At 44.1% G+C, this 26,890-nt stretch overlaps 1 protein-coding gene across 3 annotated transcripts in view; it reads left to right on the top strand.

Moving 5' to 3' along the window:
- Positions 1–5,347: 5,347 nt before the first annotated feature.
- ZEB2 (zinc finger E-box binding homeobox 2) overlaps positions 5,348–26,890 on the top strand; it is a 129,493-nt gene continuing 107,950 nt past the window's right edge. For 2 of the 3 annotated variants that reach the window (XM_082841457.1, XM_082841456.1), the window contains exons 1-2: positions 5,429–5,532; positions 8,117–8,258. In XM_082841457.1, the coding sequence (XP_082697583.1) occupies positions 8,186–8,258 (73 nt within the window). In that variant the 5' untranslated portion in view covers positions 5,429–5,532; positions 8,117–8,185. Of the gene's footprint in view, positions 5,533–8,116; positions 8,259–26,890 lie in introns of all 3 variants that reach the window. The other variant, XM_082841458.1, reaches the window with a different exon arrangement.

The following is a 26,890-nucleotide window of genomic DNA, read 5'->3' as shown; positions in this document are numbered from 1 at the left end:
CTGCTAGGCAATAGGGCAACCTGGCGAAGAAAACAACCCAGCAACTCAAGCTGTGAATTTGCTTAGCATGTACAAAACACAGGGCATGGTGTTTCTCTCTGAATTGATTCGTGTGGGGCAGGGGTGCTTTAGGAATTTTTTACATTTTCCAAATAGTCATTAAAAGAAAAAGCACAGTTTAAGTTTCTTTAAATTACCTATTGTAATTTCTAAAGTCTGTTAAGCCCTGCTAAAATATTACCATAAATGAGAAAATTTTTCACATTGCTTTAATTCTAAAGAATTTCCCTACAACAAGTATTATTCATTTTTCTTCCAGGAAGATTATATCTTTTAAGAAAAAAGGAAGTCAATTTGACCTGATATGATAATTCAGAATAGGGAGCCACTATGATTACTGAGATATAGATTTATATTTATTTTATTACTATTATTATTATTATTTTACTTTTCACTGACACCTGGCGAACTTGTTCTCTGATGACCCAAGGGAGTTACTTTAGTCAGGGTGTCCCTGACCTCCTGCTGGTAGATTAATTACATATGAAACATTGTGTTTTCAAAACGAAATGATAAATCTGGACACATAAAGGTGGCAGAAAAGAATCAGGGCGAGAGAGAAGAGACGTTAGGAAACAAAATAAGGGCTTGCAAAAGGGAGATACCAGATAGAAAGAAAGGATAATGTAGGAAAGGCAATTGGGAAAGAATTTCAAGAAAATAAGGATAAAGGTCAGGGAGGGCTGAAAGGAGGGCAAGAGGGAGGAAAGGAGGGAAGGAAGGATTTGGGGTTTTCAATCCCCTGGCGAGGCTGCTGGCGTCCGCGCCCTTAACGCCACAGCCTTCCAAGTTGAGGCGAAAGCCACCTCCTCGGGCCTGCGTCGCATCCAACTTACTCCAAGTTTTCTGGTGACTCCTACAGGGCCCCTTTCCGTCCCCCCCATCCCACCCCTTAGTGAGATTGACAGTCGCGTGGAGGAGGCTTTTCCAGGCACAGCCTTTCTCATGGTAATCAGCCCCCAGCATCACCTCGCGGCCGCGGCCGCTCCCGCTCCGTGCGCAGCTCGCGGACCCCGGGGACCGGAAACAAGGCGGCGGGCGGGGAGCCGGCGAGCGAGCCAGGTCAGCTGACCCGGCCGCGGGGCGGGGGTCGCGGCGTTCCCGGGCGGGTATAGGTCTGGAGGAGGGGTGGGGGGTGCGCGGGGGCCGAACCCCTCCCCCCCCAACGTGTTCCTCCGCCTGTGCTGCGGAGGCCTTACCCTGAGATCAAATGAAGGGACCGAAGCTGGGGGCGTGGGGGACAGAGCGCGCCGAGAACTGGGGGCGACAAGCAGACCTGTTTTGCATCAATAAATTAAGACGCTCATTTGAGTCCTGAAGTTTGCTGGTTCCTGTCAGTGGAGACGTTGCCAAAAAGCACTGAAGCCGAGATTCAGCCTTAACTTCAAAAAATAAAATAAAAATAAAATAAAATGAACCTCTCAGCTGGCTGCCCTGCTGGGGCCAGGTGACGTGCGAGATTCCACAGCCCGCGGGCCTCGCAGTAGGGATATTAGAGACGGTCTGAGATTCTCTGGTCCTGTTTTGATTTTGTTTGAAAGGGCTTCTCAGAGAGATGCTTCTGATTTTTTTTTTTTTAATAGACTTTCCCCTCCTATCCTAGGCTCAACTCCGAATGGATTGGATTGCGAGTTTGCACGTGAGAAAACCGTTTGGCTTGACTTGGACCCCTGCCGCCCCCCACCCCGTCCACACACACCCCCAACGCAGGGGTCCCCCTTATCATCCTTTGCTTGCAACTCTAAAAGAAGTTTCCCACCTTCTGTGTAACAACACAGGGTCGAAATAATTCCTCTAGATGAAAGATCAATTCCGTTTCAAAAAGAGAATAGGTTCCTTTTTTTAATTTTCTCCACATGGTACAGAATAAACAGAATTTGCTTAAAAAAAATTAGCTGTGGCCAAATTCGAATTCCTTCTACAGGCTGTGTGTTCAGGGCAGAAACATTGTATCTCTTCTGGCATCTGGGCCAGCAAGCGGAGCTGGGGGCAGGGGAGAAAGGGGGAGCGGCTGTGAAAGTTAAGGAAATTGACAGACTGAGAGGTGAATGGGGGGACAGGCACCAGGTCCTGGCTGGAGGGAACTGGAAAACAAGAGTGCATCTTCACACGCTGCCTGGGTGGAGGGAATCCTGAGGGAGGCAGTTTGTTTTAACTCGAAGAAACCCTAAAGAATTATTTTTCTCCCTTCAATGTCGATTGCAATATTATTTCACATTTGCATGTATCTGTTGTTTTAATCCCCTTGGTCTGCGCTAATCTCGAAATGGATTACTAATGGGGAAGAAGGACCGGGAAGGAGCGATTCATTTGCAAGGACTTGCTCTGCTGTGTGAGGAGCCGAAAGCTAGCAGCTCCTAGTCCTCTCTCGACTTTTCCCTGCGTCCTGCGCTCGTGCATCCCGCTGACCCCACGATCCCCATTGTCCCCGATCTGGCCTTCGGACTAAGAGAGTGTTCGGTACAAATTTATATTCCGGCTTCCTCCGATCCCACCGCCTCTGCTTTGGTGTGAACTCTTTCGGTCAAATGGGGAGGGGAGTGCCAGGGGCGTGCCAGGCAGGGGCGGAGGGCAACCCACCGGCGCGCTCACCCCTCGCGGGGACGCTTCGCGTGCCACCCTCCAAATATCCACCTTGATGGGAACCTGAAAGATTGCTTTTTACCCCAATTCAAATACTTGCACGTCGGCACTCCCAGTGCTAAGTGTTGAGGCTGTCTCCTGACACTTGAACAATTACTGAGCCCAGAGTAATCAGATGATTAGGTGTTTTTCATGGAAATACTTGTCCTTTTTTTTTTTTAAGTCAGATACTAAGTAACCAGACAATAATATACATAATAAAGAGAAGTGATTTGTCAGCCGTTTGATTGGATCCTTTGACCTGAGGTTTTGCCAGTGAGTGTGTGTCTGGACTGTAAGCTCCAGTGGTTACCTGGGGTCCTGAGGTGGGGTCTTGCCTGGAATTACTCCATGCAAGGGACACCTTTGTCCTGGAAATGGGAGAGGAAACGCTGAAAAGCAAACTTCTAGAGAAAGCTGGACTTGAATTTTTTAAAAATAAAAAAGTGGGGAAAAGAGGGAAGAGAAAAAAAAGGATATTAATAATAGAAATAAATCTCAGAGAAGGAACTTGATAAGTCATATATTTATAGAGATAGAAATATTAAAGCAATGTAAAGCATAAAACTGAGAATGTGCCTGACCCATGGTGGAAATCTTTAATTTTCTTTTTTTATTATTAAATTTTAGACTGATGGTCTTGAATGCTCCTCTATAGGTAATTTATCTGAATGGGGTGGGGGAGGAGATTCTCACTGTAATAAATACTTAAGGTAGGAAAGAGGTGAGTCTGTACCAAGAGTGAAAATTTACTTCCTTGCATCCTAAAGGAAGAATTGGTTGTGGTCATGCTGGGTGGCTACTGTTCCCCCCCCCCCCAATAAACATACAAAACACAAAGCCGTGCGCCTCTGGGAGTGTGGATGTGGTAACCCATGGGTGGCTTTTCCCTCCTCTGAGTGCAATTGCCAATGACTCTTGCATTCAAAGTCTTGCTTTAGGCACACATTCAAAGCACAGTTCAAAGCAGTTTATCTTCATATAAGTAAAAGTCTAGTGTTGGATCAGGGTTTTATTTGTTTCAGATTTCATCAGACTGAAAACAGGGGGCTGTAACATATTAACAATATTAAAGCAGAAAAAAATGGCATAAGGCTGTTCTTTAGTCCTCTTGACACCTCCACCTTTACCTTTGCAAGGAAGCCCAAAGGCTGTGGGACTAAAAGTTTATTTGTGCTCTGAGGTTCTCAAGTACTTTCACTCTTAAAGAAAAAAAAAAAAAAGAAGAAGAAAAAGCCTCACAGTTCTCTAAGAAATTGAGCCTGAACCATTGGAGGCTAAGAGATTTCTTCCTTTTCCGATAAATGTCTGTGCTCAGCATCCTCAAATTTGGCTGTCTTTATTTACTTCTATATTAGTTCCAATTATGTGCAGTGTAAACCAGCTTTTTGATTAACAAAACAGCAGAGCATTGGTTAAGAACACTTAAACTTCAAAAAAAATTCCCCTGGGAAGTGGGCTCTGAATTGGTTAATAATGTGCAGTACTTGCTAAATTGCTGACTTCCAGATGTGGAAAATATCTTTCTTGTTTAGGACCTATGTAACCTGATTGGATTACGACAGAAGCGTCACGTTGGAAGCTTTTGAGTGATTATTTAATTAACCATACAGTAGAAAGCTGTATTCTCCAGGAAATCCCTTCCATATTTACATAACCAATCCCTTCAGAGCAAAGGTGGAGTCTTTTCTTTTTAATTTTACTTTAATTGCAATATCAAAAAATATATACTCCAAAACTTAGACCCCATGCCGTTTAATATGGTGATCTTCCTTCGCTGCTAAGTTCCTCTATGGCCTTTCTCCTTTTCCTCCTGTCTCCCTACACCCACTCCCTCACTTTGTAGTGAGGTCTCCGTGAGATGTGGAGAGATTCAGAGATCGGTCAACTCAGCAACTCAGCGCTCTATGTTAATTTACTTAAGAGACCCTTTTAAAAAATGCCAAACCACTTTTTAGTATTGGGATCCAATCCAGAAATTCATCACACACACACACCGCAACACACACGCCCTAAAATGCAGTTCACATGAAGCTTTTTTTTTTTCTGGCTCTGGCATCTTAAAAGAAAAAAAAAATTAAGAGAAAGGGCAAAAAATTTAGTTCCAGAAGCCGTGCTGAGAAATCCACACAATTTAATGTGCATCTCAAATCTGGTCATTAGAGACATCTGTATAAGAAGAGGCGATCTGGATTGAGGAACCGGGATCTTTCCCTTTAACTTTCGCCCCTTAGAGTTCTCCAGTTCTGTGAATGGTGTGCACCGTTTTCCGCCCTGTACTCTGTAGGATTTAGTGATGAGGATAATGATGCCAAAGGCTTGACGGGGGGGGGGGGGGGGGGGCGTGGAGAAGGGAGGGAGGGAGGCGAGAGGGAGGGAGAGAGGAAGGGAGGGAGGTGGAATTTCATTTCTTCCACTAAAGCGTTTGCGGAGACTTCAAGGTATAATCTATCCCAGATCCTTTCCCAGAGAGAAACTTGGCGATCACGTTTTCACATGATGCTCACGCTCAGGGCGCTTCAATTATCCCTCCCCACAAAGATAGGTGGCGCGTGTTTCAGGGTCTCTCTCTCTCCTACAGAAAAGAAAAAGAAAAAAATGTCATTAGAAGAGGCGTAACACGTCAGTCCGTCCCCAGGTTTGTGTTTCCTGGAGTGGCCGAAAGAGATCAGTTCTAACCTGCTCCGCAGGAATAACGGTCCTGCCTCCCGACACTCTTGGCGAGGTTTTGTACAGTTTGCTCCGGGAGCTGTTTCTTCGCTTCCACCTTTTTCTCCCCCACACTTCGCGGCTTCTTCATGCTTTTTCTTCTCACCATTTCTGGCCAAAACTACAAACAAGACTTCGCAGGTAGGTTTTTTTTTTTTCCCCCTTTTCTCTCTTTTTATTCCTTTTCGGCATGGTCATCCCCCACCCTCCTTTTACGATTTTCTCCTTTTAAGTGGGGATGTGAGTCTGAAGTGAGGAGGAGTGTCTGTGGGTAGGAATTTCAGGTGGGTTTAGCTCCTTTATGGCAAGCTTTTCCCAAGAGTGACTTCTTTGATTTCTCTTGCACTCCATCTCTCTCTCTCCTTCCTTTTCTCTCCTTTTTTCCTCCCCCAAATAATTTGCCCTGTACCTGCCCATTCAGGTAACCAAAGGTGCCTTTTACTACCCAGCCTGGGAAAAGTTTTATCGAGAACTATGTGGTTGGAATAAAAACTCTTCAAGGGGAGAGATTCTGCTCTATTTTCACGTCTAATTCCAATTCATTGTATTCAGCAATTAGAACTTGGCAAATACCTGTTAATAATTACAAAACTTGATGGATACAAACCTACCAAATTCGGGAGCAAGTCTTTCCCTTAGATATGGCAGTCCAACCTTTCCCACTGAAGAAGGCTGTTTTCTAAGTAGAAAGTTGCCTGTTTTTGTCTGCTTAGCGAGTTTCATTTCTTTATTTCATTCTTTGTGTGTGTATGTATGTGAAGTAACACCTCACTTCTGTGATGATAAATAAAGAAGTGAAAGTCCTCATGGAACTTGAGTCGTTTACCAAAGTGGGGAGGGGGGGAGTCACTACAGCTGGGAAGAAAACTGCCGTCAGGATATTAGGGTTGTAAATGAAGGATAACTTTTGAAATTGTATTTCAAATGGCAAAGTATTAATGATATAGACATGGATTTCACAGGAGACATAGACACACGAAAATATCCCTTTCCACACTTTGGCACTGAAAAGTCGAGAAAGAGAGCAGGAGTTCCCAGGAGCAGTGGTGAGCCCGGCTAACATGAATGTGTTTATCTCCCACCTTCTTATATATTTTACATGCTCCCCCTATAATGATGAAGGCAAGATTACTAACTCCAGAGTTAGAAATAACAGGCAAAGCTAAAGTTTACAGCACAAATGCCCTGTCTGTCCCTCACACACACACATGCTCATAAAACTAGCAGCTTACTTTATTAAACATGCATTTATATGCAATCGTGTGTAAGTCTCAGCATGAATACAGACAGGCCAGCTGCTTCCTCCCAGACACTTGTGTGACCACTGCTTTATTTCAGGATTTTCCCCAACAATTTCAAATCCATAGGAGAGCCAAGAAATAACAAAATGTGTCAAACTTAAATTAAAAGTCTCCCACTATGCCTAGGTTAAATTCAAGGTGCTTTCTAAATCATCCACTTCCCCTTCTCTCTGCCGCCCCCCAGCCCCACCCCTCTCAGCAAATGTGTGGAAACTGATACTCACTTTCCAGGTTTTCCGCAAAGCTTCTAGCACAGGAGACAATAGGTGCGGGGCGTGGGGACTGAGTGTGTTCGGCAGAGAAGGGGTTAATGGCCCTTGTGTTACAGTTTGCATCTGTTACATCTTTTATAGCCCCCTGTTTAAACTAATCCTCGAGGCACAGCATCTTCCCAACCTCCACCGAGTTGCAGGATTCTCCTCCTCTCCTGCCTGCCTCCGAGGTTCCCCTTCTCCAAGTTTTGACAGTTTCAGCTGAAAAAATGCAGCGCCTCTCTCGATTTTTAGGTACAAAAGTTTCGAAGCCAGAAAAGGATACGATCATTTAGGCGAGCTTAAAAGTATTGCCGTATAGCGGTTGGACTTTCTCTTTCCTTTCTTGAGGGGAGAAAATTTTCTCCTGGAACTCTTTAAGGGAACTAGGGCGGGGGAGCATGGGTGTGAGTGAGGTGGGGGGAAATAAGTAAATATTGTCAAAGCGGCGAAGGTGGCGGCGGCGGCGGCGGGGGGGGGGGTGCTGGGGGGAGGGACAGTGTCCGAAGAGGCTTATAATTATATTTCTTATTGCGGCGTGAAACGGGAAATCCTAATTTGGGGGCGGGGGTGTGAGGGGGAGGAAGAGACAGTGCCTCGATCAACTCCGACAGGGGAGGGGAGGAGACGCGGGGCGAGTGGGCTTCCTATAATTACTATTATCAATTTGACCGAGTGTGCTTCATCCGGGAGTTGTTTCGCGTTGTTTGTTTGTTTGTTTGTTTGCTTCCTCGGGGGAATGGGGAGGGGGGGTGAGTCGGGGGGGGAAACAAGATGAGAGCTACAGAGAGCCTCGCCTCACCCCAAGTTCCCGAGCCGGGCTGAGGACTTTTCGGAGGAAAAGGTCCGCCTAGCCCTGAGCCAAGCAGCCTTACTGTACCGCCGTGTGCATTCCCTCATACGGTCAGGAGTTATGACTCATTTTGAAGATGTAATTCTTGTCTCTCTGATCCCCTTGCGGGTGCAACACACCAAACAGTAACAAACACAAAGCGCCTCGGGGCCAAGGCTGGGGGTGGGAGGCGGGGAGGGGGGCCGCCGGAGTTTCGCTTTGGCGTTGGGGGGGCCGCGGATGGGTGCTCGCCGGGGCCCTGGCCCGGCTCCCCTGGGCGGCCCGCGCGCGTCTCAATGGGCGCAGGCGATGCCCACATTGTCGCTGTGTTTGGTTGCTAGATCGAGCCTGCGTGCTGCCGAAGCAGGGCGCCGAGTCCATGCGAACTGCCATCTGATCCGCTCTTATCAATGAAGCAGCCGATCATGGCGGATGGCCCCCGGTGCAAGAGGCGCAAACAAGCCAATCCCAGGAGGAAAAACGGTAAGAAGCGGCCCGAACCAAACTTTTCCGGGCCGCTCCGCGGCTCCAGACCCGGGGAAAAGGAGGGGGAAAGGGAAAAGCAACCGAGGCGGCGGCGGCGGCGGGCGCCCAGGGCTCGCGGGCGAGCCTCTCTCCGCGGCCGGCGCCGGAGCCCGGCGCGCGCGGCGACTGGACGGGGGGTGGGGGGGGGGGGGAGTTGGGGAAGTGCCGGGCAAAGTGAGCGTCGGGCGCCGGGGGGCTGCGAGCGCTGGGGTCCGGCAGGGGCCCAGCGCCCCCACCCTCGCCGCCCTCTGCGCCCCCGCCCGCCCTCCCTCCGCCTCCGCCTCCAGCTCCACCAGCGCCCGGCCCGCCGGCTCTCCGGCCGGGCTGCGTGAGCGTCCGGCGAGGGCAGGGCGGGGGCCCGGGCGACGGGTCGCGCGGGATCCCCGGGGCGGGGGCGGGGCGGGGGTGGCAGAGGGACTGTGAGAACGGGAGAGGGGGCCCGGGGCTGTGCCTCCGGCAAGGCTTAAAGTTTCTTTGCCAGAGTCGCCCGGCCGCCTCTCGGTACGCCAAGTAACGGTCCGCGGGCAGCGGGGCCCGGCCGGTCGCGCCGGGACCCCGGGGTGGGAGGGACTCGGCCGGCCCCGCGCGGGGTCCGGCGAGGTCCACGCGGGCTCAGGGGCTGGTGGTTCCTCTCCAGCGGGTGCTGGCCCCGCGCCGGTGGCTGGCGGAGTCGCAGAGCGCAGGGAGACTTTTCTGGGCAGTTTCGACATGGTCAGGAGTCCGTTATCCAGGCTGAGTCAAGAAGGAGGAAGGAGGTGCGGGTGCGAGGGGGACACGCAGAGCAGAGATGGGAGATCAAAGGCGTGACAGCTTAGTAGGTCCACCTTAGAAAGAGTCAGAGAAGGAACAGAGTGAGACAGACACACACACAGGGAGAGAGAGAGACCCCCTAGGTATTACCCCCAAACAAAATCGTGGGAATAAAAGAGAAAAGTGATTGGCAAGAGCGCAGAAGGCGCCTGGGGGAGGGGAGAGAGCTGGGGACCGGAGAGGGTGCCGGGGATAGCTGACGGAGGATACTGAGTTTAAAAAAAAAAAAAAAAACCAACCCCCCAAAACAAACAAGAGAACTAGCGCCAGCTCAGACTGGGAAAGGAAACTTCTCGCTCCCCTCGTTCTCAGCCTGATCACCCGGCGCGGGGCCGCGTTGACGCTCCCGAACTGGACGCGGGGACGCGGCGCCGGCCCGGCCTCCGGCCTCCCGCAAGCCCAGCCCGCGCCTCGCGGGGACCACCGGGGCCCCCTTGGAGCAACTTTCCTCTAGGGAAGACAATTCTGTGCGCCCCCAGCCTGCCCCTGAGCTGCGCGGCCCGGGAGGGGGCTGCTGGGGGCGCAGTGAGGGACGCTGGAAGGAGAAAACACAAAGACGAGGGAATTTTGATTAGAGACAAATGATGCTTCTCTCTGTCTCTCTCTAGGTTTCGTGTGTGTGTGTGTGTGTGTGTGTGTGCGCGCGCGTGTACGTGTGCGCGTGTGTGTGTCTTTTGCTTGTTGTGGTAGAGGTGTCGAGCCATATGGGGGAGTGATAGAGGAATTTTAGTCAGAAACTGTTCGTTATGTTATCCTGCCTTTTCCCTTTGTGCTGCCTTTGATCTATTTGCTTGGCTTAGTATTACAAAAAAACAAGTACAATAATATATTCCGAGCTGCTTCCCCAAGATCCAGTTCAGGCTGCCTCTTTTTAAGTCTCTTTCTCCCTCTCTCTCTTTCTCTCTCTCTCTCTCTCTCTCTCTCTCTCTCTCTCCCTCTCTCTCTCTCTCTCTCTCCCTCTCTTAATTTAATTTTTTCTTCACTCTAGTGTCTGGCATTATTTAAGGTGGTCCTTACACTGGAGACCTCCCCTTCCCCATCTCCGGGTAATTTAGTAGACACTAAAATTACACCTAGTGCCCCCCTCTCTCTTGTGTTTCCTCTGTTCCTTTTATTAAATGTTGGTTATTGATTTTCTAAAATCAATGTCTATTGTGGGGCTTTTTTCCCCCCTTACAAGTATCTAAAGCACATTGCTGATCAACTGGATAACAAAAGCTTCGTGTCAAGGAGGCTTCTTTCTTTTTCTTATGTTAAACAGTCATTTTTTGAGAGAAAGGAAAATAAGATTTAAAGCAAGGTTCCCAGAAGTGTTCTTTTGCAGGAGAGACTATTTAGAATGTTTGTTTCTTCTTGTCTGGCTCCTCCAACCCCCTTCGGGATTTTGCCACTGTTGACCAGCCTGGCCTCTGCAGTGAAGTCGGGCCAGAGCCCAGGTCTGGAAAAACAGAATGCTCCAGGCTTCCTGGGAGCCCTGGGGCGGGGGCTGGCAGAGGGGGAAGCCTGCTGGGGGCTTCGCAGGTGGAACAGAGTGCCAGGGAAGTGCTCAGCCGTGGACACTGCTTGGTGCTCAGAAATGGACACCATTTCCCCTCCGCCCAGCCACTAACTTGGGAGAAGCCTCAACACTCCGAAGTGGAAAGTTGAATTGCACATTTTAAAGGCATTTAGCCCAGACCCTGCACATTTAACAGCAATAATTATTTCCCAATAGTCTGTGGGAAAACATGCTGTGTATTGGTTACTTGTCAGTGTTTTGCTTTGGGATTAATCTGACTGAGCAATGTCCTGGTTTTGAGAAGCAGGTAGAAGAGTTTTTTCCCCTCTTTTTTCATTTTCTTTCTCATCAAGCACGTATCCAATGCCTTTCCCTTTGGGAATTGCTAGGATTTATCTGAACTGAGTGAATTTTTCTTCTTTCCTGGATTCATGGAAAAGGTGTCAGTTTTGAGCTTGTGTCTTTGCTGATAACACTAAATATGATGATGCTTATCAAAATCATATAGAAATTCCTGGAAAGGAATAATGGTGCTACTAATCATAGAAGTAGAAGCTGCGTGGGGAAAAAAGAGAGAGAGAGATGGTCATCCAGGAAACTAGAATGGCACTTTATATAATTTTAATGAAGTCAACAGTGTATATATAGACTAAGGCGACAAGGAGATAAAACGTGTAAAGCAGTATGTGTGTGTTTGAAAGGCTGGTCAAGAACGTGGGTTAGAAGACGATGCTGTATGCGATTATTAAAAAGCAAAGGAGAAGGAAGCAGTTCAAGGAAAACAAATATACAAAGAGAGAAACAAGAATCTAAAATCCAGCCTTCGAGATTCTCAGGCTAGCAAGATGCCTGGCAAAGACAGTGCCAGCACTAAGTTAATCCATAGCGGACAGTCTCCTTTCCCCCACATGGAAAGGATGAAATCTCTTCCCAGAAAATAAGATGTGCAGGAGGGAAGGGGGAGAGGGGTGAGGGGGAAGGAGGCAAAAAGCAAGTTGCCCGAAGACAAGAATGTGTGTCGGTTTCAAGAAAGTTCAGTCAGATGATCTTCAGTCGCCTGACTCACTTTGTAATACTTTCACTGAAGCTGGAGAGGAGGGGGAAAACCCAGCCCCCCTTTTCATTCCCCTGATTATACCCCACTATCTCCACACAGCCTTCGAGGCAGAAATGAGCACTTAGGAGCAGGAGATGCCGGGCGGCTGCCTGCCACTGGGGCGGCCCGTTGTAACTTGCAAAGTTTGTTGCTTTAGCCCCTGATTCAGGCTTGGGCTCCTGGGGATGCTCCGGCTACCCTCCTGCCTCCTGTGGAGCCTGGGAAGATGGGCCTTCCTCCCCAGCCCATCACCTCCCAGCATCAGCCTCTGAAAAAAAATCACACAGACACATTGCACGTTTTCACAAAAATCAAACCCGGAAACCGCTTGTTTCAGAAAAGGGAATGAAGTTGTCTTTTAAATGAACACTGAATTAGGAGTGGTGGGGAAGAGGAAATGGCAGAAAGAAAGAAAAGTTAAATTTGATTTTTCTTCAAAGTTTCAGCTAAAGGGTTAGGCATTGTATGGTAGAGTGGGGGAGGTTTTTACCAACGCCTTTGGTCTCTGATTTTCAGTGGGAAAGAAAAGGGATAAAGTTGGATGTTTTCAGGGCTTTAGATCCTAGAGGAGAAACAATCAGATGAGCAGAAATGATTATCCCTGTTTAAGATAAGCCCTCACTCCCTTAACCACTTCCTGAAAGGGAGTGGAAGCGCTGGTGGTGATGCTTAGAGGCAGTGGAGGACTGAAAAGTTGTTCCCTTTTCAGAGATGCTTAAAGGAAAAGGAAAAGAAATGCAAGCAGCCCCTTCTTCAGGATGTGGCTCCTGTCTCTCCTTTCTGAGAGGTGAAGTTGGCATGGGGCGGCCGTGAGTCAGAGCCCCTCAGTACACTCTGAGGCAGGGAAGTTTCCTTCGGATTGCAGTCGGGTCAGACTTGGTGATCCTTGCGAGTGTGGAAATCTTTTGCAAGTAGCTTTCTTATAAAGTTGATGAGGTTATAAGGAGGCTGTTTTGCTGACTCTCAAAGCACTCAGAGGCAGTTTATGTGGCAGGTACCAGCTCTGAGGGTGCTCCAAAGATATCGGTCTCCATCCTTTTCTCTCTGTGAAGAGCTTCTGCAAGTTTTGTCATGCTGCACACACACTAGGCTGGGGGCTATGTATCTAGACTGATCTATTTGTTTTATTTTGGTTTGTAAAAATTCAGGCAATTGGGGTAGAAACATGCCTTCCTTCGTAACAGAGCCAGCAGGCTGCTGGCATCCAAAGCGTGATTCTCCACCCGGGGTAAGGGTGGGCTAAGGATTTTAAACTTTACATTATTTCTCTGTTGCCACATTAAGATAAATTCACGTCTTCAAGCATTTATCTCCAAATACGAATAAAGCCAAGGTTAATGTTCCCCAGTAAACTGCTATGTCATATGTTTCAGGTGCTTCCTCTCTTGCTTGCTTAATTTACTCAAAGTAAAGAAAATTCCAAGAGGTTGTCAAAGACCCTAATGCCGTGTTAAGAATCTTTCCTGGGAAAAAATGTGTGTCTACCCTGAAGGTAGGAAAGGAGGGTGTTGCTAGCTCTCTAAGCAGTGCCGCGTTTATTCCAAGATGTGGGAGATTCTCTTCCTTACAACAGTTTTTGTCATCTGCATTCTTCCAAGGCTTTTAAAGGTGCATTTTCTTCTGTGTGAAAGAGAACTCTTTGTCCTTTTCCTCTTCAGCACTGTGGCTTCCCAAGGTAGACACTATTTTGTGCCTGTCACAGAGAGAGGGAGTGCAGGTTTGCAATGCTCACAGACAATTGATTGTCTGCCCTAATGTGTTTCATTTACATGTTTATAACGTCAATGGTGCTGGGGTGTCCACTGTACCATTCATTCCCGCATTCCCACAAGGGGGCAATTGTCTGAATGGCCAAGTCAGACACCTTTTTGATTGCTCTTTGGTTGTCTTTTTAGAGCAAAGAGATAAAGGGGGAAAAATCTGTGATGCAGAAACACTAGTTGAAAATATACAGAATTAAATGTCACCACAAAAGCAGATGTTAACATAAGCCCAAATATGCTTTTTAGGCAAGATGTGAAGGTTGAGAAAAATAATTCAGAGCAGAGGGAAGGATGATTTAAAACCAATAAATATAGCCCCATTCCCCCTCCCTATTTCTCTTCTTTCTTTAGCAATCAGAAGATGCAATGTGATTTTCCTTTTCATTTTTAAGCCTTGAAACATCTAGGCACCTCTTCCTTACTTGTATGTTTGCTGTGATTGTATACATTTACATAGCTCTGTGTATGCCAACAACATCAGCTTCCCAGTTGGAAAAAATCTATTGAATGACTATTTGCGCTGTGGGGAGTGTAAACTTTTAAAAAGTAAGATCCAAGTATTTCTTCATCAAGCCTTTTTTAAAAAGGCAAAGCACTAATCATCAGTAGACTCTGTGGAAGTCTCTGCCTTAAGAGCTGCGTGCCGAATACTTTCATCTTGGGTGACAGTCGTGTCAGAGTGAGAGCTCTCAGGAAAAGTGTAACTCCTAGTTACAAAGTAAATAAAGAATTTCGTTTTAAGGTGTTCTGTACTGTTTTTATACTGTATGTGTGTGTGTGTGTGTGTGTGTGTGTGTGTGTCTTACGTTTCCTCTGAGGGAGGTGAGAGGAAAAACCATCCACGCGTGTGTGTTTTGGCTTTTCTGTTCACGCAGTTCTCCCCTACATATTATGCATGTATGTGGCACACAGGAATACACCTGCTTAAAAAAAAAAAAGATTTCACAGTTCAGATGGTGCCTGGCTGGTTCATTTAGGTAATACAGCTATTAGAAGTTGGTCTGATTTCGCGTGTGGTCCATAAGGAGAGAAAATACTAACTCTTGTGGCATCTGGTGGGAGGTAAACACGGGTGGGGGGGGCGGAGGACTTTTATAATTCTGAAGGAAATTGGGGAGGAAAAAAAAATCGCCAGTCTGTGAAAAGATTTTTGCCTCTCCGGGAAGACACACACAGTAGCTGCACCGTTAGCTGAACCCCTGACACGGCGGTCTTTTGAATGCCTTAGGTATGATTTCACTTTCGCTCACATCAATGCTGACCTGAATGCCTTTCATATCTGATCCGCTGTGTCTCTCCCAGTAAACATCCCCTGAGGGGAGAACAAAGAAAGGAGCTCTTCTTCTTCTTAATCACAATTCAGCCCTTTCACCGCCGGCAGGCTCCATTTGCATTCTGCCACAGAAAGCCAAGATGAAAAGAAAGAGAGAGAGAGAGAGAGAGAGAGAGAGAGAGAGAGAGAGAGAGAGAGAGAGGGTAGTAGCTGAGTAAAATAAGTGAGGTGTTTGTGGCTGTTTGTTGGGCTTTCCCTAGTTACCAGCCTTATATAGTTGATGCTTAACCAGGCCCTGTCCCTCCTGACAGGCATATAGTGTTACAAGATGGCATGTCTGTACTATTCATGGCCAGCCGCTCAACACTTGAGGTAAAAAGTGTCAGAGAAGGATCAGATTCTCCCCCAGAAGCCTGTTAGACTTGGGTCAGGTGTGTGGACTTCCCACTCTGGAGTGCTGCCTAGTATTTGTCTCTTATTGTTTACCTCCAGGCCAGGGAGGCGCGGGCCCTGGGGGTGGAGGGGAGCCGGAGAGCTCAGGAGGGGAGAAGGGGGAGAGTCTCCAGAGGCCCTGGTCTGCTTTCAGTGATGGGTGTCTGGCCCAGAGAAAAAGGGAGAAGTTGCTTACACCCAGCCTGAATGCACTGATACATCTTCAGGAAAACTGGAAAAGACTTTCCCATTTTTCCCCCTGACTTTTTATGATAATTCATATTTTCAAATGAAAGGGGAAAAAAGCCAAGAAAGAAACTCTCAAATGAGCCAAAAAGGAAAAAAAAAATTCTCTGAAAAGAATTTTAGGGGGAAAAGTTGGTCTATTTTAAAAAGCTTTGAGGGCTGTAAAGTGCCACGTTTTTCACACCTTCTTCATACTTTTTTTTCAGATTTTTTTAGTATGTTTAACATTTGTGAGATGACAGCCTTTTTGTATCTCAAACTGGATGCTTCAAGATTTGTAGGGAGGGGTTGGTGGTATTCACGTTCTCTTGAGAGAGAAAGTTTATGCCTAAAGGGCTCCTTCTTACTGGGAACTGTTTAAGCCCTTGCAGGCGAACCTGTCAGGTTTTACTCTGTTATTTGCCTCCATTTTCAACATGCAAAAGTAACATGCAGTTAATGGTATTTGAATGAGACCACAGCAAGAGCAGAAACCTCTCGTGACAACTTTTCAGCTACATTATCTTGCTCCTAAACTGTCTTGTCTTTTTTTTTTTTTCCTTTCTGAAACCACTTTTAAGATACCAACAGTTTTTTCTTCAACAATTAGATTAAGCATGTAATGTGGGCGCACACGCACACACACGCAACTTTGGAAGTGCGGTCGCTTCAAACAGCAGGGTGAATAATTGGAAAGGGGGGGTGCTTTTGCGATAGTCATTGTGACAGATTTCACTTATAAGAGCAAAACTAGCAGAGATATTAGAAGTTGTACACGAGCATGTGACACAGATTCCTGTTTTTTTTTTCTTTTTCCCAGAAGATTTACAGAATTTACAAAAAGAGATTATCCCTACACCTTCCACCCCTCCTATCCACCCCCATGACCCAAGCAATGAAGGATTTAGGCAGATTTACTTCAGTAAACACCTTTGGACACTTGGGGGAAAAGTGGGAGTCTGTTTGCAAAAGGAGGCTTTTGTTAAGTGAGGTACCGGGATAATGCTTTACCAGGCAGCTGTGATATGAACCTACCCAGCAATGCAGGAACACTCTTTAACTCTTTGAGTGCCTGGCCTTTTGCGCTCAGCAGATAAAATCCTGGCTTTCCAAAGACACTCAGAATTCTGGCTCTAGCAGTTTGTTATTCAGACAAGTCTTGTAGACATGAAAACTGTTCAAGCTTTTAAGACAATGTGGTTTAATTAGATGAGGTGGACTTACATTGCTCATAAGCCCTCCAAATGGTGGTTTATAATTGGCAAGGGAAAAGAAAAAAAGAAAGGAATCAAGGCAACACATTAAAAATTCCAGGAAATACTTTAGAAAAGTTATTTTCATTTCCAGCTTTTAAGATATTAGACTACGGTAGCTAGAGGGAATGAAGCAGCTGGGGCCTCTCTCCTTACTATAAAAGACACCAGAAGTTTGTGATGAAGAAAGGGGTTTCAGCTGGAAAAGGTGTAAGAGGCCAGCTCGGACAGTGACATTATCGCAACCCTCGCATCTTTTCAAGGGGGAAGTGTTGCCTATCTTTAGGAGCTTGCGAGGTCATGTGAACCTCAAGATTCAGGGCCTCAGGAAGGCTGTTACCAACTTGAGACTTTTCAGAGCAAGCAGAGAGACATTTCCAAGAGGAAGGAGTTAATGGTTATTTTTTGCTGGGCATAAGAATAACTTTTCAGGTGTTGCATGTGGGCTTAAATAAGATTGCCTTATTTAGTTTCGAAAAAGAGTGGAGGTGTCAATGTTCGAGCAGCCACGAATGTGTGAGAAAGTAAAGGGTATGAGACATGACAGAATTAAAGGTGTTTGCTATGTTGTTACACCGTGTGTCAGGCTGCAAGCTCCCTTTGTCACAGCCTCCTGGTGATTTGACAGCGCAGATCTACTTCCCTTCTAGGTGAGACAGCATTTTTTAACTGGAGTTATAAATATGGTACCCCCTTCGCATTGCACCCAGTCTCCCAGATCCGTGAATCCTATTGGAAAGCATCTTGCCCTGAGACACAATGAACAAGTGCTGTATACAGGGGGCTGTGCGCTTGGGGGCCGGGCATCGCCAGCATCACAGTAGCTGGCATTGACTGTTGTTTGGCAGGAAGGTCTTTTGCCAAATCATTCAATAATTAAGTTTTATGTTTTTTGTATGAATGACCAAGCATGCAGTATTCCTTTTCAAATCAAAGGGAGGCTTAAAATTACTTTTTGAACACTTTCAGACCATGGTCAGGTCACAGTTTGGGGGCTGAATTAAAATGATCTCATTCATGATCTAATTGAGGTTGGCAAAACCTTAGCAGTAGCAGGAGTACATAAATATAAATCAAAGACCAAAATTTAGCAAATCATATCATTTGCTAGAAATCTGCTCATGAATTATTCTCCGATTGCCAACCCAGAAGTTAAACTTTGTCTCCCCTCCACAATGGTAACTGCGCATATTTTTTCAGGCTCCTGACAGGAAAGTTAGAGAGGCTGAAAAGAGAAATGAGAAGGAAGATGATCAACGTCTCATCAGATATTGTGTGTTTGTGACCCAAGAAAGTATGAGAGCTAATAAAGCCATGTACATTACCATGGAGGCTGCAGTCTGTGTTAGAAGTTATTTGGGGCTTCTGAAAACCAGACTTTGGAACAGCAAGCAGCACATAAAGGCATGGGAGGGGAGCAAACATTTGAGAAAGATCTGATTGAACTTTGCTTTCTTTTTTCAATTGAGGAATGTAATCATCATAGTGATTCCTGATTTTTTTCAAACAAATTTAGTTCTATCACTGAGCCAAGTCGAGAGGATGAGATTTGAAGTAGTCGTTAGAATTAAAAGACAGTACACAAATGTTGGCATACATATTTAAGGTGCTTTTCATTCTTTTTTATTTTTTTGAACATTACTATAAAATTAAAACTCCAGATAATTTTCCTTATAATCCATGGGATTAAATGCCATGTTCTGTTATACGTAATCCATTTTTAGTTGTTCTTCGTTTTTCTTGGTTGCCGTGTGTTATTTCAGCTTAAACCCACACACAGTCTAAACTGGAGGAGACCTGATTCTGAACTTCAGTATTTTGAAGTTAACATTTTTAAGTCCCACTTAAATGAAGATATTCTTTCAAGCAAACAGTAAACACAGAACTGGTCAGTTTAGCAAACTTTATCACAAGAGCAAATACATGAAGTTGTGTTTTTAAATCATGATGATAAAGGAGAAACATTTTTAAATAATTTCAGATGATGGAGGTGAATAACTGCATTCTTTTGGGAACAGGTAATTGACATGAATGATTTCCTGTGACAAAACATATCCTAACATAAAAAAGTATAATGGATTCCTCCTTAACATTGCTAATATAGCAATATAGTGATTTTTGTTCTTTATATACTGTTTCATATTTCCTTTTATAATCAACTCTGGGAAAGAAAGGTACTCCTGACAAGGTGATAGACACCCCCTCCCCAAAAGAAGTAATCAATAACAGATCAACAGATTAAGATATCATGCTATTTAAGATCTGAGATTTTTTTTCGCTCTCTTAAATGAATGAGTAAGTTTAAAGGAATATAGTGTCCAGGTGATCTACAAATGTAGTAGATAGCTTTCACTGTTTTTAATTTTAAATTGTATTTCTATTGTTTTATATATCTAAGTAACTGTAATCAAGGAAACTTTGCATTTTGCCTATTCTTGGAGGTACCTAAGTTTCTATTTTAGACACAAAGCACATCAGTGGAAGTGTTTCACATCATGAGATTTCTCAGTTTTAAGAGGTGAGGTTTATATATAAAGAACTCAGTAAACTGTGTTTTCATAATAAATAAGCCCATTAAAAGGGGAAAATCTCTAAGCAAAATGGTTGTCCTCTAAAGATTTTCCATCACCTTTGCTCTGCTGATGGGAATTTGAAAACTAAATACAGCCTACGTGCACACACACACAGATGCACCCTAGGGCCCCAACTCTGGGACTTTTTAACTACAATTTTATAGCTTGTGAGTGAGATACATTTAAGCAAAAATAGTAGAGGTGAAGAATTAATGCAGACTCCTGTTTAGTAGGATTTATTGTAAGAAAAGTGTTCCCTACGCCACATGACTTTTACAAAACTTGCTTGCCCCTGTTAATCTAAGCTTTAGGTGTATTATTTAGGATAAATTACAAGCTTTGTGCTTTTAAACTGTTTTCCTTCGTTTTCCTTTAATATTATCAACCTTAACACAGATTATGCTAAATTGATTGCAAATTATTATGGCTTTTAAAACAGCATTCAGGAGTTCTGAATAAAGATGGTATTTTAAAGTAGCGTTTACAGTATTTAAAAGAAAGAAAAGGGAAGGGGATTAAACTATACTGAACACTGAGAAACGTGTAGAGTTTTATACTTGTGCAGATAAAATGTGAGGTAGCCTTGCCCTGTGAAACCAAGACCACAAATGATATGTGTCAGTAGGTTCTTTGATAGGGCTTCTGGCCACAGTGTTTTTGTGCTGTCAAACTGCTATGTTGAACAAACACCTCCTCTGGGACAAAGTGATAAATGCAGAGACAGGCTGGCTTCAACCAGCCTTAGCGACCTCCTCCACCATGTCCCCACCCACTGGCCCACCTCCCATAGGTCGGCCACCCCTCCACCCTGCTTTGCCCCTTTACCTGAAATTGACATTTAGAGAGAGATGCCCAGGGCTTTTCAAGGTGTCAGTGGTGAGTAATTATTGATACTCCCCAAATCTTATGAATCAGTTCTCCGAAACTGCAGGCAAAGTCCTTTTTTCTGGCAGGCTTTATCTAGTCTTTTTTTAAATGGAAATGGACTGAGCTTCTCAACTTTTGCCAACTTGAACTTTTTCCACTTTTGCTTAATCATTTGAAAACCACTTGCTTTCCTCTTGTCTTTCCCCCAGTCACCGGCGTTTTATTTTCTAATGTTCGAGCAATTATGTTGTGCAACAGAAAACAAAATTTTGCCTTAAAAAGTCCAAACACTATTACCTCCTACTTTTCACTTTCCAGCATTCTTTTCGGGCTAACACTTCAAATGTATAGCCAACTGATTTTTTTCCTCCTCTCTCTTGGAGCCATTATTCTCTGACTAAAACCTGTTTACTGGTGCCTTTGTGTGTGCGTTCTTTTCCCCCCTGACATTAAATGAATTTCCATCTTCTACTTCTGCAATCTCTAAGAAATAGATAAACCATTATATTTTTTCCCAGCTCGTATTTTAAAGCGGTGATCCTGACAGCAGGACGATTATTGCACTTTATGTTTTAGTGGATGTTTGCTGTTGCTAGTTACAGCAACACTTATCATAAGACAGCAAGAAAAGAGTAGTCCCTGGTAATTAAAGTAATGAAATATTCATTTACTCTACCTTTTCTGTAGTCTCACAAATTAGGCTGCTACATTTAATGCCTGCACTGCCTCTGTTTTTATTATAATGGCAGCTTTCGCATCTGCAATTAGGACTAATTCTGACAGTTACAATTTCTGAGGGATGGTAAACAGTGAAGGAGATGTGCAGCAGAGGTATTACACGTGAAAAGCCCTTGTCTCTTTAACCTTGTTGTTTTTTTTCTCGCAGAGGTTACCTTTTCCCGATGGTGCAAAATCGACTTGACATAACTGTTCATCAGTTTCAGGGTTTTCCCTGGAGGTATTTGCATCAAATCAGCCCAGTCAAGCTTCAAGTTGAAATTGGCAGGCCAGAAACTGACAGGGTAGAGACTGGAAAAGAGACAGCTAAAGTACAGGCAGCAAACTGACAGTAGCAGAGTGAAAGACAGAGAGAGAGAGGGGGAGAGGGGTTGAGAGCGAGAGCTTTTCAACTTTAGTGTAAGGGAAATCTCAACTCCTGTATGGATCTCAGTAGCAAGTATCCTGGAGGAACTTGAAAGGTCGAGAGATTCAGAACACCTTCAGCTAATTCTTACCACTAGGGCTCACCAGCCCTGCTCCCGGGGTTCACTCTCATTTAATCTGATTGGATGCCTGAAGAGGAGTGGGCACACTTAATTAAACCGGAGGAAAGTTCTGAGGCACTTCCTTAGCACTTATTAAAGCTTGAAAGCCAAATCTCATGATCAGTGTTATAGGAGGGAAATAAGGCGGTTTGGGGTTTTTCCCTGATTGTTAACTTGTAAGAAAGTTAACAATCCTTCTCTTTACCAGGTTTGTTTCCCCAGGTCTCTACTCTGAAGCAGATTAAATGTTCCCAGAGACCAGAGCTTAGGAGACTGTCAGATCAAAAGTTAGTGCATTTCTGTCAACAAAAACAGCCACCTAGCAAAAATTACATTTAAAGAGATACTCCTTTGAATAACACGGGGTTGCAAGTTCTCTTGGTCAAATAACGCCCTCCTATCCTGATAACGGAAGAACATTTATTCAGTTGTTTAAAGGCTAAAAAACCGTGGCAAAACCTTAAGATAGCAATGACATTAAACTTCTATTTCACTATCGGGAACGTCACTTTGAGAAAAATTCTATGATTGCAAAACTTTTATAATTGCTTTGACAAAGAAAACAAATATGAAAAGTGCTCCCTTTGCCCGAGTGCATTTTTTTTCTCCTTTACGTCCTTTTTTAAAAACCAGTATTTTTTTGGTCATTCTTCCTTATTTCTTCTAACTTTGTGGTGGGGGGAGGTTGGTGTCTTTACTAGATGATTTAAAATCCTCACCACTTTCCAACTAGACTTGGGGGTCGAATAAGCCCTTGCTTTCAAAGCGTCTTCAGGCTCTGTGTATGACAGGCATTGGCTGATCTGCTGATGCCCATTCGACAGGCACTGTTGAACTAAAGTGGTGTGACGGCACAGTTTTGTTAAGCTCTGAACAAAGAGCTGAAGATGCCTTCCTGGCATCGTCCATGTGCATATTGGCCTTGTCACAGTTTTGCTTGATTTAATGCTCAGTTTATTCCTAGATATTAAAACTTAAATTCCGAACAGTATGTTTTCAAATACTACATACCAACTTTATTTTAAAAGCTTCAACTTCAAAGATCCCAGGGTTCATTTGCTCCTCCAATTTCTATGTAGCCAACATTAAAACACAGCTTTGGAAATAAATAGATTGCCAGTAGCCTCTTAGCTGTTATCCATTTAAAAATGGGATTCCAGTCTTAAAAAGTCTTATTAGGGGGCAAGATTTATTTTTCTTTGATCATTGGTTGAAAGTCATCATCTATTTCCAACAGTGGATCCTCGCATAAATTCCTGAGGAAAAGTTACCTTGTGTGCACACGGTCTGGGTAGACTTTTAAAAAGATATACTATTTAAAAGATATTCAGTTATAAAAGAAACCATTTACAAATACCTGTCAGGGTAGGCACATGGCTACCGGCAGGAAAAAGAGAAATCAAGGGAGTTTTTGGTAAAGTGAGCCCTATTTCGGAGACAGCAACAGAATTAGGATTGCGTCTTAAAAATAAAATAGTTGTTATAAAAGTCCCTGTTCCACAGACAACAGCTAGCTCTTCAAAAGAAAACTGAAGTTTAGTACTAAATTTAGATTCCCGTGTCCGGTTGAATGTGCCTTAGAGCCTTTATCTCTGCCGGGTTTTTTGTTTCCTCTCTGCCTCTTTTCCTCCCTTCAGGTTGGCTTCAAGTGTTTGCTAAGAGATTAGTTAGCAAGTTTATATTGAGGAGGTAGCCATGGGAAGCAGCTCTCTGCTCCAAGGAACGCGCAGTGGGTCAGAGTGTGAAGATACAGGCAGCTAAGACTGACTAAGGCCCTGATCAGGTACTTTATTTTCTCTTAAAGACACACCCACTTGTAGAAAGGTTTGTGGGGTGACTTCTCATCCCAACAGGAGCACAGATGTTACCACTTTTAGAAACTTCTAAACAAGCATGATGGCTGGAGCAACTTCATGAAAAAAAAAAAAATTAAGTCTACTGCCAGAACACTCCCTTTTCATTATGTAAAGAGGTTATAATTTGAGATATTCAAGGTTATTTTCACCTCCATTCATAAGACAACATCTTCTGTGTTCTGAGGAAGGTGGCAAAGGAGAGAAAAATATGCAGCAGCATGAAAGTATTGCTGCTAATAACCAGTGAGACTGCACTAAAAATCTGAACTTGAAGCTCTAGAGTAAAACACATACAAATTTCCACCTGCCCTAAGCGTGCTTTCTTAGCAACGACAGTTTCATGAACTGAAATAAATTGCCTTTTCTTCAGTAGTAGTAGTAGTTTACTCAATACCATTTATACCAAATAATTTTCACAGCCAAAAACAGTGATACAGGTAGGGGTAACTAGGCAAGAAAATGTTTTATTTTTTAGTTTTGTGTAATATTATACATGAAAAAGACACCCCTGCTAGCAACACCGATAAGATACTCTGGCCTGTTCTTTTAATTTCATGAGAGATTTTTGTGTCCATCGCCATTGGTGTGAACAAGAGTTGGACATGCAAATCTCCCACCTGGCAGAAGAATAGAGCTTTTAATATATTAATGGGGCAGATTCTTACTTCATATATGAAGTAAATTCTGGCATTGGTTTGGTGCTTCCTACGAAAACTTTGTTAGCAACTGTTTATAAAGGAGACAAATAGAAGTTGGTCCGAGTAGCCCTCCTGCTCCAACCCCCAGCTCAACATGATCTGCTGTGTCGTGCTAACTCATAACATTCTATCTGTAAATTGCTCTAAACGAAGCCATAATCCTCACCATGTTTTATAACAGATGCATGGCTAGGACCAACATGACTTCTCACCTTTTAATGAACTGTCCTACTTTAGGATCTTCTAAGGAATGGAGTGTAAAAAGAAGCAAAGTAGAAGATGAAGAGATCTCGTAAATAGTTTCCTTTGAACATCCACAACTGCTTACATGGCCTTTTCCCCTTTTTTCCAGGCTAGCAGAAATGGCATGCCCAGGGCTCATGCAAGCAAGCACATTTTAGAACTATTCATTGGATGGTTTGAAAGAGACACCAGCCCTGTGATACCAATGAAGGGCACTGACCGAGAACTTAGTCCTGGGATGGAGTGTAGGTGTGACGTTAGTATAAGGAGTTCCTGAAGGAATTTGTGATTCGTGTGAAAACAGGAAGCGTAGATCTTCTGAAACCCATTGGTCGGCATCAGGTTTCAAATAAACAGAGATTGACGGCTGCTTTTTTTCTCCCACCCCTTTCCTAGCTGAGTGAGGAAGTTCTGCTTCATGTAAATAAGATCTGTGAATTTATCTGCATGAGGTAGGGCTTTAATGATCAGTATCTGCAAGCCAGGAGCATGAATGTGATCTCACTGTATCGCAGTGTAGAGATGAGATAGTCTAGAGCTACAGCACACCAGTGCATTGTGCCCGGGTGCCGGGAACAATTCTTCCATTTCCAAAGCAGCGACTCTTTCTTTTTCATCATTGTTTCCTTACCTCACTTGTATGCTTCTTCTGATACAGATCTGAGTGAGTTGTGCAAGCTTCAGACTTGCCAGCCCCCAGCTCCCAGGCCTAGTAGAGTAATTCATAAATTTACCATATTAGACTATCAGATTGAAACCAAGGGTTTCTACTAGTGGTGGAATTGGAAAGCCCATTGTTTTGATTATCATTTCATCAGCCCCAACTGATACTAGTATGCTCAAGGAAAACATACTTCAGTTACAGTTGATTTTCAGATTCCAAAATGGTGCTGCAAAGCCTGTGCATCTCTAATTATATTTTATGCTAGGCTGTGCAATACCAAAATATACGCTGCAGCAATCAGTGAGTGAACAGTATCAATCAATTTGTAAACAGATGAAGTCACTCATTCCCAAACTGGTTTTCCAAAAACAATTACTAAATTACAATAGAAAAAAATTGTACAGTTACTGTATTTGTGTGCTGTGTTACAATCAACATACCAGGGAAACAAAACAATTTAATGCAGAAAAATCATCATTCATCTACATTATAATTGCTTCTTTTTCACATCTACAGGGCGGTTAATTAAAATTGTGATTAAATGCGGTCGCGCTGCCTAAGATGTCTTGCCCAAAACAGGTGGTACAGAATTTAAAAGTAAAAAAAATGTAATTAGCATTGGAAATTGAGAAATTGCCTGTAAGAATCAGTGTTAATTTCAGTCAGTGATGAGGTAATTTATAAATGAATGCAGTGGAGGCTGTGCAAATGCACATTGCCTTCCTTGCCATTCTTAGCATTCTCAGCATGCAGGTGAAAATGTTTTCAAAATATTGAGGTAATTTGAAAATCAATCCATGCATTCTGTATCTTTTTTCCTCCCGTTTGTACCAAATGCTGAACAAATGCTGCCATAGATGGCACGCTCCACCAGTTTTTTTACTTTCTAAAAGCAATGCTGCACATATTTTAGACCTAGATTAAGAAACGTCACAACACCAATTGCAAGTCTAAAATTGTCACAAGGGTCTGAATCGTCCACCTGAAGTTCTGACTAACGTGGATTTGGTTTGCTGCGTGTTACTCCCGTCGGTGAGATGGAAACCTGGAAAGAAATTTTTTCACGGAACAGGTAGTACAGACGTAAGGACTCTTAAGCAATCCAATAAATACTTGAGGTTCTATTTCTTAAGTTTAAGGAAGAACTAGAGAGTTCTAAAAAATATGCTTTTAATGGAAGAAATTTAACTTTCATGTGCTTATCCTCATCAGCTGAGCAATATGAATTTAAGATATTTTAATCATTAATCGAAAAGAATATGGGGTTATAGTATCTGGCTTCTTAAAGAGACTTCTTGGGACTTTTTAAGCGTTCTCTTCCTGTATTTGGCACTCTGCAAAATGATCACTCCATATAAAGCTTATCCTAAGAATATGCTTAGTTAACTGTTATAGATCAATCTGATAATCAGATTGTCTCATGTAAAATATTCTGCCTGGTTCTTTGCTGTTCGAGGCAGAAATCAGTGATTTCACTCTGAAGATATTCTTTGGGTAATCCTGACATTTCTGGGAGAGAGACAGAAACTAAGGACCAGTCTGTTTCTCTGACGGTATCTCACCATCCTCTGATTTTAGGCCTGTTATCGGGTCTACCCCCATCAGTTTTAGGATACAGATGAACTGTGCAGTTTAGACTGAGTGAATGGCATGCCGTCATTTCTCCCGTATTTAAATCGTTTAATATTTAGTTTCCCATTTAATGTTACAAGTAGAAATAAAATGAGACCTATATATGGAGGAAACTGAAAGGTTACCAGTTAACTTCAAGATCCTGCTCTCCCCACTAACTGTGATCAGGGCGATTTCCTCTTCCCGCAGTCAGTTCACCTTCAGTGAGGAAGAGTGCATATTTCGTCAAAGAATGGCTTCCTGGATTCCCTTCAGGACCTGTGAACATAAGATCTGCAGCCACATGGGACTTGGCTCAAGTTTCAGGAGAGTGGTGGGACAGGGGAGGGACTATGACGTGCTCCGGGCTGTGCTGGTTCTGAGTTTACAAGGGGTCACAAAGGTTAGAGAATCACAGATGTCAAGAGAGCTTCAGGCCCTACCCCTTGAAAAATTTGCAGTA

This window comes from Leucopleurus acutus (assembly GCF_964270905.1).
Source record: "Leucopleurus acutus genome assembly, chromosome: 6".
Lineage (NCBI taxonomy): Eukaryota > Metazoa > Chordata > Mammalia > Artiodactyla > Delphinidae > Leucopleurus > Leucopleurus acutus.
The sequence above is the reverse complement of the archived record's forward strand: the minus strand, read 5'-3'. Positions and strand labels throughout refer to the sequence as shown.